This window comes from Propithecus coquereli, unplaced genomic scaffold (assembly GCF_000956105.1).
Source record: "Propithecus coquereli isolate 6110/MARCELLA unplaced genomic scaffold, Pcoq_1.0 Scaffold158, whole genome shotgun sequence".
Taxonomy (NCBI): Eukaryota; Metazoa; Chordata; class Mammalia; order Primates; family Indriidae; genus Propithecus; species Propithecus coquereli.
In genome coordinates this window covers 3,359,820-3,374,037 of record NW_012140302.1, presented here as the reverse complement: position 1 = coordinate 3,374,037, position 14,218 = coordinate 3,359,820, and the positions used below count along the sequence as shown (strand labels likewise).

Genomic DNA, 14,218 nt, shown 5'->3' with positions numbered 1-14,218 from the left:
CCACACCCTCACTATTCCCCTCCCCCTACCCCCAATGCATTTCCCCACTGGGCTCTTCCCAGGCTCCAGAGTTCAAGCCAAAGAGAACAGTGCTACCAGATGCCCACCCAGTTGAGAGACAGCCAGTTCTGGTAAGACTGTTATCTGCAAAAGTCTTTTATCTCCTGTGCTTTGTCCTGTGAGGGAACAGACATGTCTATTTCTGTTTCTGTCCTTACTCCTGCTTTTTTTCAGTCCTACCTCTCACACCCCATCTGTCTTGCATCTCCTTTACCTTTAACCTGCCCCCCCCACCTACCCCAACATATGCTGTCACAGCATAAGATGTCACTTGTTCACAAGGTACAGAGCAGAAAGCCAAAGAACTTTCTTGACTCAAGCAAATGAATCTGCTTTCAGTCATCATGGGAGAGCCAGAAAATACTTTTGAAGGAGACTTTTTGATGTCCCTTGAATCAAACATCGTAGTGTCATGACCATGGAAGGAAACCACTTCCTCACTGGTGAGACAGACAGGAGACCATGGAGCACAAACTCTGGACCAGAGCCTATTCAGTTCACGAGCCAAGTGATTAGTCAAACTTGGGCCCTTTCCTTCCCCATTCAGCCACTAAGCATTCACGTATCATCATTAGGGTTTATTTGGCCCAGCCCGTAGTGGCAGAAGAACCAACATGAGAGGCTTCCCCAAGACATTTCAGTCATATCTGAGCATCACTTTCCCTTTAAGTAAAGTCAAGACATTAGGTTAGATCTTAAAGTCCCTATTTTCCCAGATATTCTAAGGATCTAGGGCCTGAGCTGGATGGATAGATGCACAGAACCCCCAGGGATGGTCTTCATGAGTTTATAGCATGGCGAGCAGCTTAGCTGGATGCAGTTTGACTGTCAGGTGGATCCTGGGCTGGCTCACAGGAGGCCTCTCCACCCTTGTCCCCTCCTGGGAAGATGACCGTGGCATATGTTACAGGCTTGGAGGAGATTAGGACCTTGGGAGGCAGAGGGGGCAATGAGGGTGGGGGTGGGGGTGGAGGTTTCCCTGATGGAGGATCAAGAGGTAAACTGGTATAAGTGGTATTGTCAAAGGAAGGTGGCGAGTCAAGCCTAACATGTGGTACATCCAAAGGCAATTCAGCAGCCAGTCCAGAGTCACTGATGTGGTGGACCACTGAAGAGGGGCCCTGTAACAAAAGCAAGCAAATCAGGCAAAGAGAGTGCCTCCCTCTGCCCCAACTCCCAGGGAAGCCCAGGCAGGAAGCTCAGGACCACACTGGATCTAGCTCTTGAATCCTGAGTGTCAATGGGCAAGAGGGCTTCACTTTGAGGATTTCCAAGCTCCAAGTTTCTCCCCAAATCTGGGAAGGTGCGATACTAAGGGAGATCATGAGTGCCAAGTTTATAGCATTTAGGAAGAGGGCTTGGACCCCAGCTGGGTCCCAGTCCTTTCATTACCCCATCATCCTGGGACCTCTCAGTGAGCATGATGATGAAAGGTCTGGGGGATTTGGCTGGGGGCCTGCAGAGCCTCTTACCATGCCTGAAACTCTGCTGCTCTGGAATCGGCCACAGACACCAAGCCTGTTCCCTGGCAAGACAGACGAAAGCAGCACAGTCTGCTTCCATGGTTGGCTCAAAGCCCACCCCTCGCTCCCCTCTGAAACCTCTGAAATCCCTTTGCTAGTACAGACTCACCTTCCCCATTCCACTGCCAAACCTTTAACCCCTGTCTCTCCAGCCCCCACCCCAGACTGCCCTGAGTCTCCCCCTGACCCACTTACTGCTCCGGTCTGCCTCGACGCTCAGCCAACCTCCCAAAACCCTTTCCCCCACCTCCTCCACCACCTCTCCTCCCATCCCACTGCCCCACCCTTTCTGATTCCTGACTTTCCCCAGGCCTGCTCCCAGTGAATCTCCTTCCCCCACTCCACCTCTCAGCCCTGGGAACTCTCAGGTGTGGGGGCCTTGACTAAAGGCCAGACAAGTCCATCTGTAGGGAGATCGGACCTCGACTCCTGGCCTCACCTACAAAATGGTTGATATAGGACGGGCAGGGCCAGGCTGGGATAGGAGGATAGACAGCTACCTACCTTTCCTTTTGGCCATCACAGTAAACAGCACCACTGCCGCCACCAGCAGGCCCAACAGGAGCACGGCACCCCAGATCAAGGGGATGCTGAGGGGCAGAAAGGGGGAGGTAGGCTTAGCCCCAAACCCTGTGGGGAGCTGCTGGCCAGGGGCCCTGGAGCAGTGGCAGAAGGATCATCACATTCTTGGTGAAGACTCAGGCAGGACAGAAGGGGGACACATCAGGGTATCCTGGCTGAAGATCCACCAGGATGAAGGGACAACTGCTCATTGCTAAACTGGGATAGAGTGGTGTGTCTCTGTCTATCTGTCCAGAAGTTCCCCTTGGCGTGGAAGGAATCACAAGTTTTTCCCCTTGATTTAGTCGGAGCTCTGAATAGGCCACTATCTTCACCACCACCCTTCTCCCGGCCCCCCAGATCCAGTCTTGTCAGTACCTCTTCTCATCCTGGCTGGGTTCTGAAGGGCTGGCACTGCCTGCAGGGCCTGAGAAGGGGTCCTCAGCCCGGCTGCCCATCTTATGTGTCTCTTCCTCCATCTCTGCCTCCTCCTCCTCCTCCTCCTCTCTCAGGCCAGGAACTGAGTCGGAAGGAAACATTCAATGGCTGCATCCCCATGGGCAGTCCGTGATGGCCTGTGGAGGTCTGAGGGACTGGGGAGGTGGAGCCACAGAAGGAGAGGTCCCCACGAAGAAACACAAAGACAGGGTGGCTGGGGATGTCCCTCAGGGGCCTCTCATCCCGCAGGTCAGGCAATGGCACCAACTGTTTATGTCTTTACCTGCTTGTGAATATACCCACTTCCCCCTCCACCACCAGCCCCCACCCCCCGTACTTCTGCTTTACCTGCTCCACCCCTCGCCCCTGCACCCACCTCCCCTCCCACCCTGAGTAGGTTTCTACCGCTGGCCTCCTCATGGAGACCTTGCTCCTGGCTCTCATGCATCTCACATGTGGACTCTCCACATACTTGCAACCTGTAACCCCACCTGCAGGCTGGTTGAGCCTCACCCTGAGCTCTGCCCTCGGGATTTAAGGAACTGCGGGCCAGCCCTGACCCTTGCTGAGAGCCTTGCTGGGATCCTGAGACTCAGTCTGGGGACGAGGCTTCTGTCATCCCTACAATGTGTTTGACTTCTGGCAGCAGGACTCAGGGTTGGTTTCTCCGGGCCTGAAGATTTGTCTTAGGAAGCTGGCCAGTCCCTCCAGACCTTTTTTTTTTTTTTTTTGAGACAGAGTCTCACTCTGTTGCCCGGTCTAGAATGCTGTGGCGTCAGCCTAGCTCACAACAACCTCAAACTGCTGGGCTCAAGCGATCCTCTTGCCTCAGCCTCCCGAGTAGCTGGGACTACAGGCACGCGCCACCATGCCCAGCTAATTTTTTTTTCTATATGTGTATTTTAATTGTCCAGCTAATTTCTTTTCTATTTTTAGTAGAGATGGGGTCTCGCTCTTGTTCAGGCTGGTCTCAAACTCCTGAGTTCAAACGATCCACTTGCCTCAGCCTCCCAGAGTGCTAGGATTACAGGCATGAGCCACAGCGCCCGGCCCCACCGGACCTTCTTGATCTTGATCTTGAGAGATTCACCATTCCTATTCCTCACCCTATGCCACACAAGGAACTGGAAGCGCTGTGGCCCCCATCTTGCTGCACATGTCCTGCCCTCCTGGTGCCTATTGGGCCACCTTAGATGACCCCCTCTGAAGCTTAAGGCTCGCCTGAACTGCAAGGCACACGTTCCCTGAAAACCATGCTCCACTTCCCTGCCTGAACACCATCCTCCACCACGCCTGTCCCATTGCAGCGGGCTGGGGCTCTAGGTTCCCTGAACCCCAGCCTCCTCTTCCCAGTGAGCCTCATCTTGTCACAATTTGCCTTTTAGGGAGTTAAAACCTTGAGTTTAGTAGCTCAGAGTATTAAGGAACAAGGAGGACAAAGGATGACAAGGATTAACAGGAGTATATTTATAATATAAAATAATAATCATGGGTTTGAGATGACAAGAATTTTAATGACAACTTAGTCTTCCCTCTTATTTAGAAGGAAAAACCAAGAGAAGGGAAAATGACTATCTTAACTTCATTATTTGGGGATTGGGCACAGTTACTTGAGAAAAGGAAGACCTAAAGATGAAAAATTGCCAGCATTCATCAAAGTGGTAGCAGTCTCTGCTTCAGGTAATTGACCATTTTCCCTCCAGACAGACCCTCACCCCCCTTTTTATTAGAATATCCCATTTTTCTGAAAATAATTTTTTTAATATTTAAAAATTTTCTTTGAATAAATGCTTTCTAGCATTTAATAAATGCTAAAAGGCAAAGGTGGTGAGAATGAAACCTGTAAATTGTAACATGTTTTTTTATACTGAAAATAGAGTTGAGAATATCGGCTTCTATACTAATGATACTTTTCTCCTTTTTAAAACTGAAGGCATTGAAGTAATTCAGGCATTGAATGTATCCTGCCTGTAGGTGAGACATACTGGATGTTCATTGAAGACTTACGAAATTAATTAAGATACAAATTCAGTCATTTTAAGCCATCAAACCCATTAAGAGAGCAATAAAAAACTGGAAGCTATACAAATTAATTTCAGTTTATACGCCCAGATTCAACTTTGTCTAAAACATTTCTAAGTAGAACATAAAGGTAGCCTCGAGTATGTCGAAAATGCTGGAAGATGCAGCTGAGGCCATGGGGTAGGAGGAGGCCAAGCCTTCCTGAGGGGAGCCTGTGTGTATGGGAGGGGAGGGAATGGTTTTCAGCTGGTTTATCTCAGACTTCCCAAGCAATTTGGTTTCCGGGCCCTGCAGAGCTGTCAAAAGGATATCTCCTCCCAGTGCCTCTTCCCCCAGGGGCTCCCAAGGGCCCTGGCGATAGGTGGGGGCAGGGAGGGTGGGTCAGAGGGGCAGTTGCTGGCCTGGGAGAACTTACCTGGAGGGAGCACCTCCAGAGAGACTCTGTGCACAGTCTGGGGCCCGGCGGCTCCGTGCACCACGCAGCCGTACTCCCCCGCATCCTCCTCCTGCAGGGAGACCATTTCCACCTGCAGCAGGCCCCCACCCAGGTCGGTGAGAAAGGTGTGCCTGCTCCCTGGGGCTGTGCGATCCACGCCTGAGGACACCAGGGGCTGGCACCCCTCTGGCGAGACCCGGCACCACACCTTGCGAGCCTTGACATCCTGAGGCCGGTAGCGGCACTGCACCCGAATGGAGCTCCCCACGGGGGCCTGCAGCACCTCGGGGTGGCTGCCAGCCAAGCCCCGACCTAGGGAAGGAAAGGAGGCGGCAATATTGGGCAGGAGCTGGGGGCACCTCCCAGCCCGCCCACTAATATAGGGACACAGGGACCTACAGATGTGGCTGTGGCACCCACAAGGGCATCAATTGCTCCTGGGCGTGGGCTGAGTATATGGGGCCCAGAGGGGCAGCTCCTTCTGAACCTTACCTTCCAGGCCCAGGAGCAGCAGCAGGAGCAGGTGAGGGCCCATGGCTGGGCAGAGAGATGTCAGCGAGGGGCTTGCCCGGGCACTGACACAGCACTCCCCTGGGGGCAGGAAACATCTGCCTCAGGCAGTCACGTGGGGCCCTCGGTGACCACGGAGTGGGAGACAGGGCCTGGTGGGAACTCCAGGGGTGGGGATAGGAAGCACTTCCAAACCCTGTTTGGCTTGGTGCTCAGGAACAGCGTCTGAGGGTAGGGACAGGAAAGGCAGGGGCTGGGGGGACAGCTAAGGGGTGAGGTAGAGGAAGATCCCGGCAAGTGGGGGGCAAGAGAGAAAGGAGAAAGATGATCTTCTGGGTCTTCCAAATATAGAATCCGAGGGTGCAGAGCTGCAACGGAGGAAGGTAACGTGTCCTGCCCCTGGCCCAAGGCCATTCTAGTTCTAAATTCGTTATGAGCGCCCACCCCTCACCCCACCCCAGGCCTTCAGAAGATTGTCCTTCCTGCAGCACAGCCTTGCACAGGAAGTTCCGCTCCCACCGTGTGCCCTGGACCCGGTCTGTCTTTCTTAGTTGTCCTGGGCGCTCCAGACCGTTCCATTTGGATCCACGTTCTTCAGTTCTGGGAAACAGACTATGTCTTTGATAATTATTCCCCCATTTTCTCCCCTCACCCAGTTTTTCTGCAAGTCCTTAATTAGTTGGATATTGAATGTCATATATTCATCTTATTTTGGTATCTTTTCTCTCTTATTTTCCATCTTTTTGTCCATTTTGTTCTGCCTTCTAGGGGATTTCCTCATCTTTTTCTTCCATCCCTTCTATTATTGTCTTTTAAAATTCTATCCTTTAATATTTTAAATTCATGAGACAAGATCTCTTATTCTCCGAGAATTTCTTACTCATGGTGCACAATTTTTGTTTCATGAATGCGCTATTTTCTCTGTTGGGAGACAATTCTCCAGGAATATTTTCACATTTCTTCATGTTCTGGACCTTCTGAGTAAAGGGCACTGACAAGCTTTGTTCGAGGATGACTGAATAGCAAACGTGCCTTAAAAAGCTGGGGACAGTGTGACATCCAGAGGGGAGAAGAAATTTTTACATTTCGGAGTAAAGTTCCCCTTTCTCTTTCGCTCTCTCTGTCTCTCCCTGCTTCAAAGGGATAAGGTCCACTGCTGGGCATGGGGACAGAGGTGACCAGGCAAGATCCAGGCCTTCAAGGAGGCATCATGTTGTTGGGCATTAGACGGAGGAAATCGGTGTTTATCGAGGACCTACTATGCCCCAAATAACTGGCCAGGCGCTCTCACAAATGTCATGTCTTTCAACCTCTCACAAAAAGCCCTGCAAAGGCGGAGGGGGTATTTGTTTATTTCTTTATCAGGCAAGGACCCTGAGGCTCAGAGGGCTTGAGAACGTGCCCAAGGTGCCTTAGAAGGAGGCAGAGTTGAAATCTGAGACCAAATGACCCCACTCCCCTTCAGTCCAGTGTGCCCCCCAGAGAGTCCAAGGCAGGGATCCCAAAGGTGACTCCAATCCAGACGTGGGTGTCTCTGGCATGGTGGAGTGGGAAGGAGAAAAGGCCGAGCTCCCAAGAGGAGGAAAGCTCCGTGCTGGGCTAGGACTGATGGCAGCCACCTTGCTCGGGTGCCAGGCATGCCCCAGGGAGCTTCCCATGGCCGTCTCATCAGCATTGGTGCCCGCAAGTAGGGCAGGGGTAGGTGGAGAAGGCTTAGCTCAGGCTCGACTCCGTCTTGGTGCCTACACTGTGCCTTGGATCTGTGGGAAGGAGGCCACTGCCCCAGGACAAACTGAGGCAGCGTAAGTGCTGCCGAGTCAGAGAGGCCAAGGAAACACAGGCTGGACCGGAGCCCCACAGCTGCAGGGCAGGAGGCAGCGGAGCAGTCGAGGTTGGAAGTGTGCAGGTCAGGGCTGGGCATGGCTGGGGATGAGGGGAGGAGTGACTTGCCAAAGTGGGGCTGGAACTTGAGAGCAGGGTTAGGGGCTCCCTCTCGATCCACAGCCCCAGGTGCCCAAGCCCAGGCTGGGTAGCTAAGCAGCCACATGTGGCCATGGCTGAAGGGCCTCCTGGGCCTCTACCTCCCTGCGGTCCAGCACGGAGAGCCCGACTGGTTTCCTCCTCTTCCCTGCAGCTCACCCTCGAGAAGTCTCTCCCCCGCTTCACCCTTCCTCTTGGCCAGGGCGGGTGTGTGCTGAAGCTGTCCGGCTCTCCCTGTGGCCTGGATAGGCCTGGCCTGACGTCCTCCTGGGTCACTTCCTCAGCTCCTGCTGGTGTTTCCCAGCTGGTGCCTTCCAGCTACCCTGTTCGAAATGGCATCACCCGGTTCCTCCCGCATGCCAGGACTCTCAGCCCTGCTTTATTTTAGTTTTCCCCTCAGCACGTTTTGCCTTCTAACACACTATCAGATTTCCCTTTTCCCTGTGCTTACTGTCTGTTTCCCTTCTCCCCCTAGCACGTGTGGCCAGAACGCTGCCTGTCCCGTTCACTGTGGTATTCCCGGCGTCGTCCCTGCACACACGAGATGCTCCAAAGGATATTTGTTGACTAAACAAGTAGAGGGAAGAGCACTTGAATGCAAATTGAAATTTGGATTTCCAGGCTCTAGTGGGGACCTCAGGTAAGTCTGTCCCTTTCCCTCTGAGCCTCAGTTTCCCCTTTTTATAATGAGGGGCTTGAGCCTTCAACTCCCAGCTCTGATATGCTGCACCCTGTGACTCAAGCCCTTGTCGTTTCTCTGGAGAGGAAGTAACGTGGCGAGAGCAAAGCTCTAAGGAGGTGGAGGGTGAGTCAGCTGGGAGCTGGGTGGCCGTGAATGGTGGGGGGTGGAAGGGGGTTCAGGTGGAGGTGGCCTGGGGCAGGGAAACCCAAGGGAAGATGATAAAGAGGGTGAACGGCAGCAGGAGGCCGCAAGGGGAGGACACATTCCAGAGAGGGAGGCAGGACTTGGCGGCCAGATCTAGGGAGGGGAGGAGAGAGAAGAAAGAGATTGATTGCTGGATTGGAGCCTGCGAGGATGGAAGGACAAGGTCTCCTAAGGCGCTAGGCCCCAGGCAGCCAGCTCTTTTGTCTTTTCGTCATCCAAATTCTTTCTCTTAGCCCTATAGAAAAGAGAAATCCCAAACCATCCAGTTTAATACAAGGTTTGAATTTATTCGTGAGTGTTCAATGTGCAATGCCCAGAAGTTGACAGATGATCTTCCCAACCCTCCACCCAACCCCCATACACACAAGTCCCAGCTTCCAGGAGCCAGGACAAGCAGGGTGCGGGCAGAGTGGCCTCTTGCCAGAGCAGAACCAGGAGTCTTGGTAGCCGAGGGGCAAGTGTGCCCGCTGGGGTGGCCCCTGGCTGGACCTGTCCTGGGCTTCTCCTCCCATCCTCTTCTCTCAAGGGTCTCTCAGCCCTGCAACAGTCTGAGTGATCACGTGGCCCTTCTCAACCCCACTTCCTGTCCCTGCCCGGGCCGCTCCCAGCCATCTCTGTGCTCTGCGAGCTCACCTGTCAGCTCTTGGAGCTGGTGCCCTGGCTCACGACCACAGTCCAGTCCACTGGCTGGACGTGTCCCCGGCCTCTGCCCACGCCAGGCTGCAGCCCAGAGGCTGCCAGCTGCCAGGAACTTGATGAGGAAGATGCAGGCCAGGAGGAGAAGGACGGAAGTGGGTGGGAAGTGAGTCTCTCCTGCCGAGGTGCTCCTTGGAGAGACAAGGAAGGCAGGTGGGAGCCTTGTGGTGGCCCATAGACTGGAATCTGCCCTCAAAGAGGGAAGCGGAGAAACCAGGAGCTTCTAGGGGTTCAGGATACCTTCCCACCTGGACCGCCCTGGGTTGGGGCTTTGTGGGGCTTGGGGGGGCCTGTAGCAGGAGACCTGAGCTCTAGGCGTGGTCTGCCACTAACCTGCTGAGGGCCCTTACACACGCCACCTCCCCTCGCCAAGCAGTTTCTGCCCTACACAGGGGCATGCCATGTGGGGGAGTGTGCACGAGTGTGCGCCCAGCGTGTTACATCAACACGCTTTAAACACCGGGACACAGGCATGAACCAGTCAGAACCGATTCTGGTCCTATCAAAGGAGCAGGGGTCTGGGAGTCCCAGTTTTATACTAAAGTACTGAAACTACCGTCATTGCTGAATTGTGGGGACAGACATCCCCATTTGGGGGCTGCCAGGGGAGAGGCAGGAGGCTGCCTATTGAAAAGTCTCTGAGCAGCGGCTCTTTACAAACTGTCAGGGAAGTCTTCAATATCCTGACAATTGACACAGTCACACCAACACGTGCTGGCTGGTTGGAGGGGTGTTTAGGCGAGACACATCCAGGCCTTTTCAAGTTCTTACCTGCCTTGGAATTTGCAGTTCAGGACCCCCACCCTCCACCCTGTGCTGGGCTCTGCAGGGCGGAAGTCTGCTCAGGCGTCTGCCCAGCACCATACCTGCCGATGCTGTGCTCCACATGGACATCTTCCAAGCTCTCGGACTCCCCAGGGACCCAGAGATCTCCAGAGGCCAGGGGTTCTGTGGGAGACAGAGCTGTGGGCATCCAGCCCCCCTCCTCCTTGAGGCAGCCGGCCCCAGCGGGGAGAACCCCTGGGGCTCTGGTCCTGTGTGGATGAAGTCATTAATCTCTCTGAGCCTCCATTTCCTCACCTGCTAAGAACACCTCCTCAATACCAGGGTTGCCAGGATCCAACGCCGGCACCTCTGGATGTGCCCAGCACCTCACAAGAGCTCAGTACCTGCAACTCCCACCCTCCCTCCAAACAGGGGCTGCGAAGGGCAAATGGAATCGTGAATGCGCTTGAAGATCCTGGGTGACATGTCAAGCTGTCTACGCAAGCCATGGGTTACTTTATATAGTTGTTTATCTGCCACCTCTCGGGAGCCGGCTGAGCCTTAGAACCTGAAGGGCTGAAAATGCATGTCTTTTGCTGCTCCCCCTTAGAGAAGTGGGGGAGGTGGGGTCTGTGTATAGGGGTGGCAGTCTCCCCTGGCCTCTCACCGCAGGCAAACACCACTGGACCCTCATTTCCATGGGAAAGGGCTATATTAAGAATAGGAGTTGGGAAAGGGGGAGTCAGACAAGGAATCTGTGACCCCAGGTTTGCTCTGTGGAACACAGCTGTGTTCTGGTGACTCAAGCAGAAGGCTTCCCCGGAGGATGGTCCCCTCGCAAAGCACAGGGGTAGGAAGGAGCCGCCCTGTCTCACCTACTCAAGCCAGGAATGAGAGTCCCAAGTCGGTTCAACAGTAGGAGGTTCAGAGCAGGGTATCACTCCCCCCCGCCAACCCCCAACAACTCCCAGGAGCCCTGTGGGGTCAGCAGGACAGACATCATCGTCTCCACTTAAAGATGAGGAAACAGAGGCCCAGAGAAGTGGAGCACGTTGCACAGCACAAGCAAGTGTTCCTTTCTAGGGACATTTTTCTGTACCCAGTTGGTGCTTAATTTATGTTGATAGGGCCATTGTTTGGTTGGATGAGGAAATAAATTAATCTCCCCATCCTTAAGGACCACCTATGGTCCTCACAGACTAAGCAGATGTCGAATAGATAAAGCGGTTTGGGGAGCAGGGCCAAGCCTGGCTCAGATAGTGCCTCAGCGCAAATTAGAGAAAGACGCCCTTTCTGTAGGCAGTGCAGCCCTCACCAGCCTGGCGAAGAAGGAGTCTAGGCTGCATTTTGGCCCCTTTGTGCAGTGAGCAACCTGCACAACTATCCATGGTGGCCCTAAGTGGGGGGACGAGACCCACACTGTGGGTTTTCCCCAGGATCCTTGAGAGCCCAGAAGGTGGTCCTGCACAGAGGCCGAAAACATGGGGCCTGTCCCAGAGGCAGGCCAGAGGTGCAGCAGCTGCCCACTCACCTGCCAGCACCTCCACCAGGACCTTCCTGAGGGTGTCGGCCTCACTGCCACGCAGGCTCTGGCACTGGTAGAGGCCCGTGTCGTGGGCTTGAAGATTGCGCAGTGTGACGGTGAGGGTGCCGCCCAGGGCATCATCTGCGATGGCTGTGCTCCCGTTCCGCCTCTTCAGGAAGGAGAGCAGCCACACGCTGTGTGTGCTGACCACACGCTGGCACGGGCCCTCCTCGCCCAGCTGGCGGCACCAGGCCTTGCGCCTCCCCCAGTGCTTCAGGGAGTCATAGGGGCAGGAGACCTGCAGGGACTGGCCCGCCACGCCCAGGAACACTGTGATGTTGTGGGCTCGGGACAGCTCTGCGGAGAAGACACGCATTCACTCCTTCATTCATTTATTTCCAAATATTTATCGAACATCTACTATATGCAGTGAACCAAACGACAAAATCCTGCCATTAAGGAGCTTAGGTTTTCATAGAAGCTGGGAGAGGATGGCACAGCGCAGGCATGTGTTTGTGGGAAACAGAACCAGGAAACCTGGGTCCTGGATCCGGCATTCTCATGAAACTGGCCCTCTCTGGGCCTATGTACAGAGACACTTGGTCTTAAAATCTCCTTTAGTTCTATTCTGCTTATCTCCTCCCTGGCAGATGCACCTGGACCTCCCCTCTCCCCTGTGCATGTTGAGAGCAGGGCAGATGGCCCTCGCAGGCCTGGGGCTGGTTCTACAGGGACCAGGCTGGGGCCCCCTGTCCCCCCACCAGGCTTGCCCTGCAGCTGCCCACACTGGTACCACCTCCGCACTCTCCTCACTCCTGACCTTTAGCTTCCAGCTTCCCTATTTCTGTGGCTTTGTTCCCCTTTCAGGAAAGACTTGTCTCGGAGCTATTTTGGGGGATACATGTGGCTGCTATTTTGGGGACCCTCCTTGGGGTGGGGGAGATGGGCTTGGAGCACCAGCCTATTGCCATGGCAGGGCTGCAGGGGAACCACCCAGAGCCCTCTGCTCCAGCTTCTCCTCTGAGGCCCCCTCCACCCCATCCTCAACCATTGCTGTGACAGAGACTTGAAAGATAGCACTGGGGAGCTGGTGGCCTGCCTTTTGGAACTAGAGAGACCTGATAGACAGTGTCCCGCTCCACACGTCACCCCGTCCATCCTCTGCCTGCAGGCAGGCCAATACACCCCATCTTTCTCCCTCTACCTCCAGCTGAGAAGCTGTGAGAACAAGACTGTTTAGGAAAGACAGTCCCCCGGTCCCCCAGGTTTGCCCAGTGCTCTGGGGGAGCAAGAGGTGCAAAGTCAGTTGTAAGAATTTGGGGTGTCGATCCCCCTGACTCAATGACAGAAGTCTTTAGCCCCCTCACCTCTCATCAAGAGCAAAGGACAAAAGGACCCTCGGGGCAAGGAGGGAGTGCCCCAGAGATGCAGAGTGACAGCCCTGGGTTCTTTCCTCTTTCAAGTTTTAGGGACTCATAATTCGTGGCTTATGAGTTTAGGGGTGCTTACCAGTGCCGCCCCACTTCCCCCAGCTACCAGCTAGTGCCCGAGCGTCCCTCCCATACAGCCAGAGTCCACCAGCACCTGTTCGTCCACACAGGTGAAAAGTCTGACGGTGGGTTTGACGCTGGGGAGGGAGGGAGGGTGTGAAGGATGTGGGCAGGGTAGGGAGGTGAGGGGTGCAGAATAGGGCGCTTGGGCTTCAACCTCCTTCCTAGTTCAGCTCAGTGCCCCCCTACGCCCCCACCATTTGCTCCAGGAAGGACAGGGAAAGAAGGCATCACGGAGAGCGGCGGGACCCTACCTGTGACGAGGAGCAGGACGAGCAGCCAGAGAGGCCCCATGCCGCCTTCCCCACTGAGGGCAGACACAGGGCGCCTTGTGCAAGATCTCCTCTTTCCCTCGGACTGCACAAAAGCGAGGATCAGGCACATCAGGCGCTGCCACAGGAACTGGGCTCCCGGGGATTGAGCAACAGTCGGGACTGGGGTCTGGCTGTATGATTCAGGGAGGGCTGCGGGGGCGGGGGAGGAGGAGTCGGCCACTGCGGCCCTGGCAGAGGGAGGCTCAGGATCCCAGACCTCTGAGGAGCCAGCCCACCCTCCTGCTGGTGCCAGCCAGGGTGGCCCCCGCGTGCCCGGGGCTGGCCAGGGCACAGAGCTGCTTGGTCTCCTCGCAGAGCACTGTCCTCCCAGCCGTGCTCAGACCTCCCCAGCTGCAGTCCCTGCCATTTTCTGGTTCCAGCCTTTCAAGGGAGGGGGAGCAGCCGCTCCTCTTGGAGGCCAGGACCCTCACCTAGCCCCTCTAGTCCTTCCCTCTGGGGCTGGCATCCCCGTAGCAGGGCAGCCTGGCTTTAAGTCCTTCCCTCCTCACATGTCCATAGCCCCTGTGTGGCTCAGTAGCTGGATCTGTGAAATGGGACTAAGGATAGCGCATGGGGTTATGGAGAGGATAGAATAAGTCAAGTACAGGTAAAGTGCTTCTGAACAGGGCCCGACACACAGTTAGCTCTCGGCAAATATTAACTATTATTATTACCCTAGTTAGCAGAAAAAAAGGAAAATGGGCTGTCTGCGAGAGACTTTTCCACCTGGAATTTCCTGCCCAAGTTCTGTCTCCTTTACACAGCTGGGCATCTCCAGTGTGCATGTGTTCGCCCTGGCATTTGTCTTGTGTGCACACACGCTTGAACTCCCAGTCATCCTACAGGAGAGACACATCCTTGAGTTCAGGGGTGGGGTGTGTTTTTCTACAGGTGCACGTCCCCATGAAGGGTGATCCAGGCACAGGCCCTGCATGTGCAAAGGCACTAAGGT

The 14,218-nt window shown here is 54.8% G+C and overlaps 2 protein-coding genes across 3 annotated transcripts; both read right to left on the bottom strand.

Moving 5' to 3' along the window:
* Positions 1-866: 866 nt before the first annotated feature.
* On the bottom strand, positions 867-5,575 carry TREML1 (triggering receptor expressed on myeloid cells-like 1). Of its 2 annotated transcripts, XM_012640834.1 has the most exons (6): positions 5,533-5,575; positions 5,020-5,352; positions 2,523-2,625; positions 2,088-2,173; positions 1,533-1,585; positions 867-1,181 (listed from the first exon to the last, which is right to left on the bottom strand). In XM_012640834.1, exons 1-6 carry the CDS (start codon positions 5,573-5,575, stop codon positions 867-869), a joined length of 933 nt encoding a protein of 310 aa, XP_012496288.1. The 2 variants fall into 2 exon arrangements, with proteins under 2 accessions (XP_012496288.1, XP_012496289.1); XM_012640835.1 differs by lacking the exon at positions 5,020-5,352.
* Positions 5,576-8,890: 3,315 nt separating this feature from the next.
* On the bottom strand, positions 8,891-13,314 carry TREM2 (triggering receptor expressed on myeloid cells 2). The gene is made up of 5 exons (XM_012640827.1): positions 13,207-13,314; positions 11,409-11,759; positions 9,979-10,060; positions 9,050-9,243; positions 8,891-8,954 (listed from the first exon to the last, which is right to left on the bottom strand). The coding sequence occupies exons 1-5, from the start codon at positions 13,244-13,246 to the stop codon at positions 8,938-8,940; spliced, it is 684 nt and encodes a 227-aa protein (XP_012496281.1). The 5' UTR covers positions 13,247-13,314; the 3' UTR covers positions 8,891-8,937.
* Between the last annotated feature and the right edge of the window lie 904 nt (positions 13,315-14,218).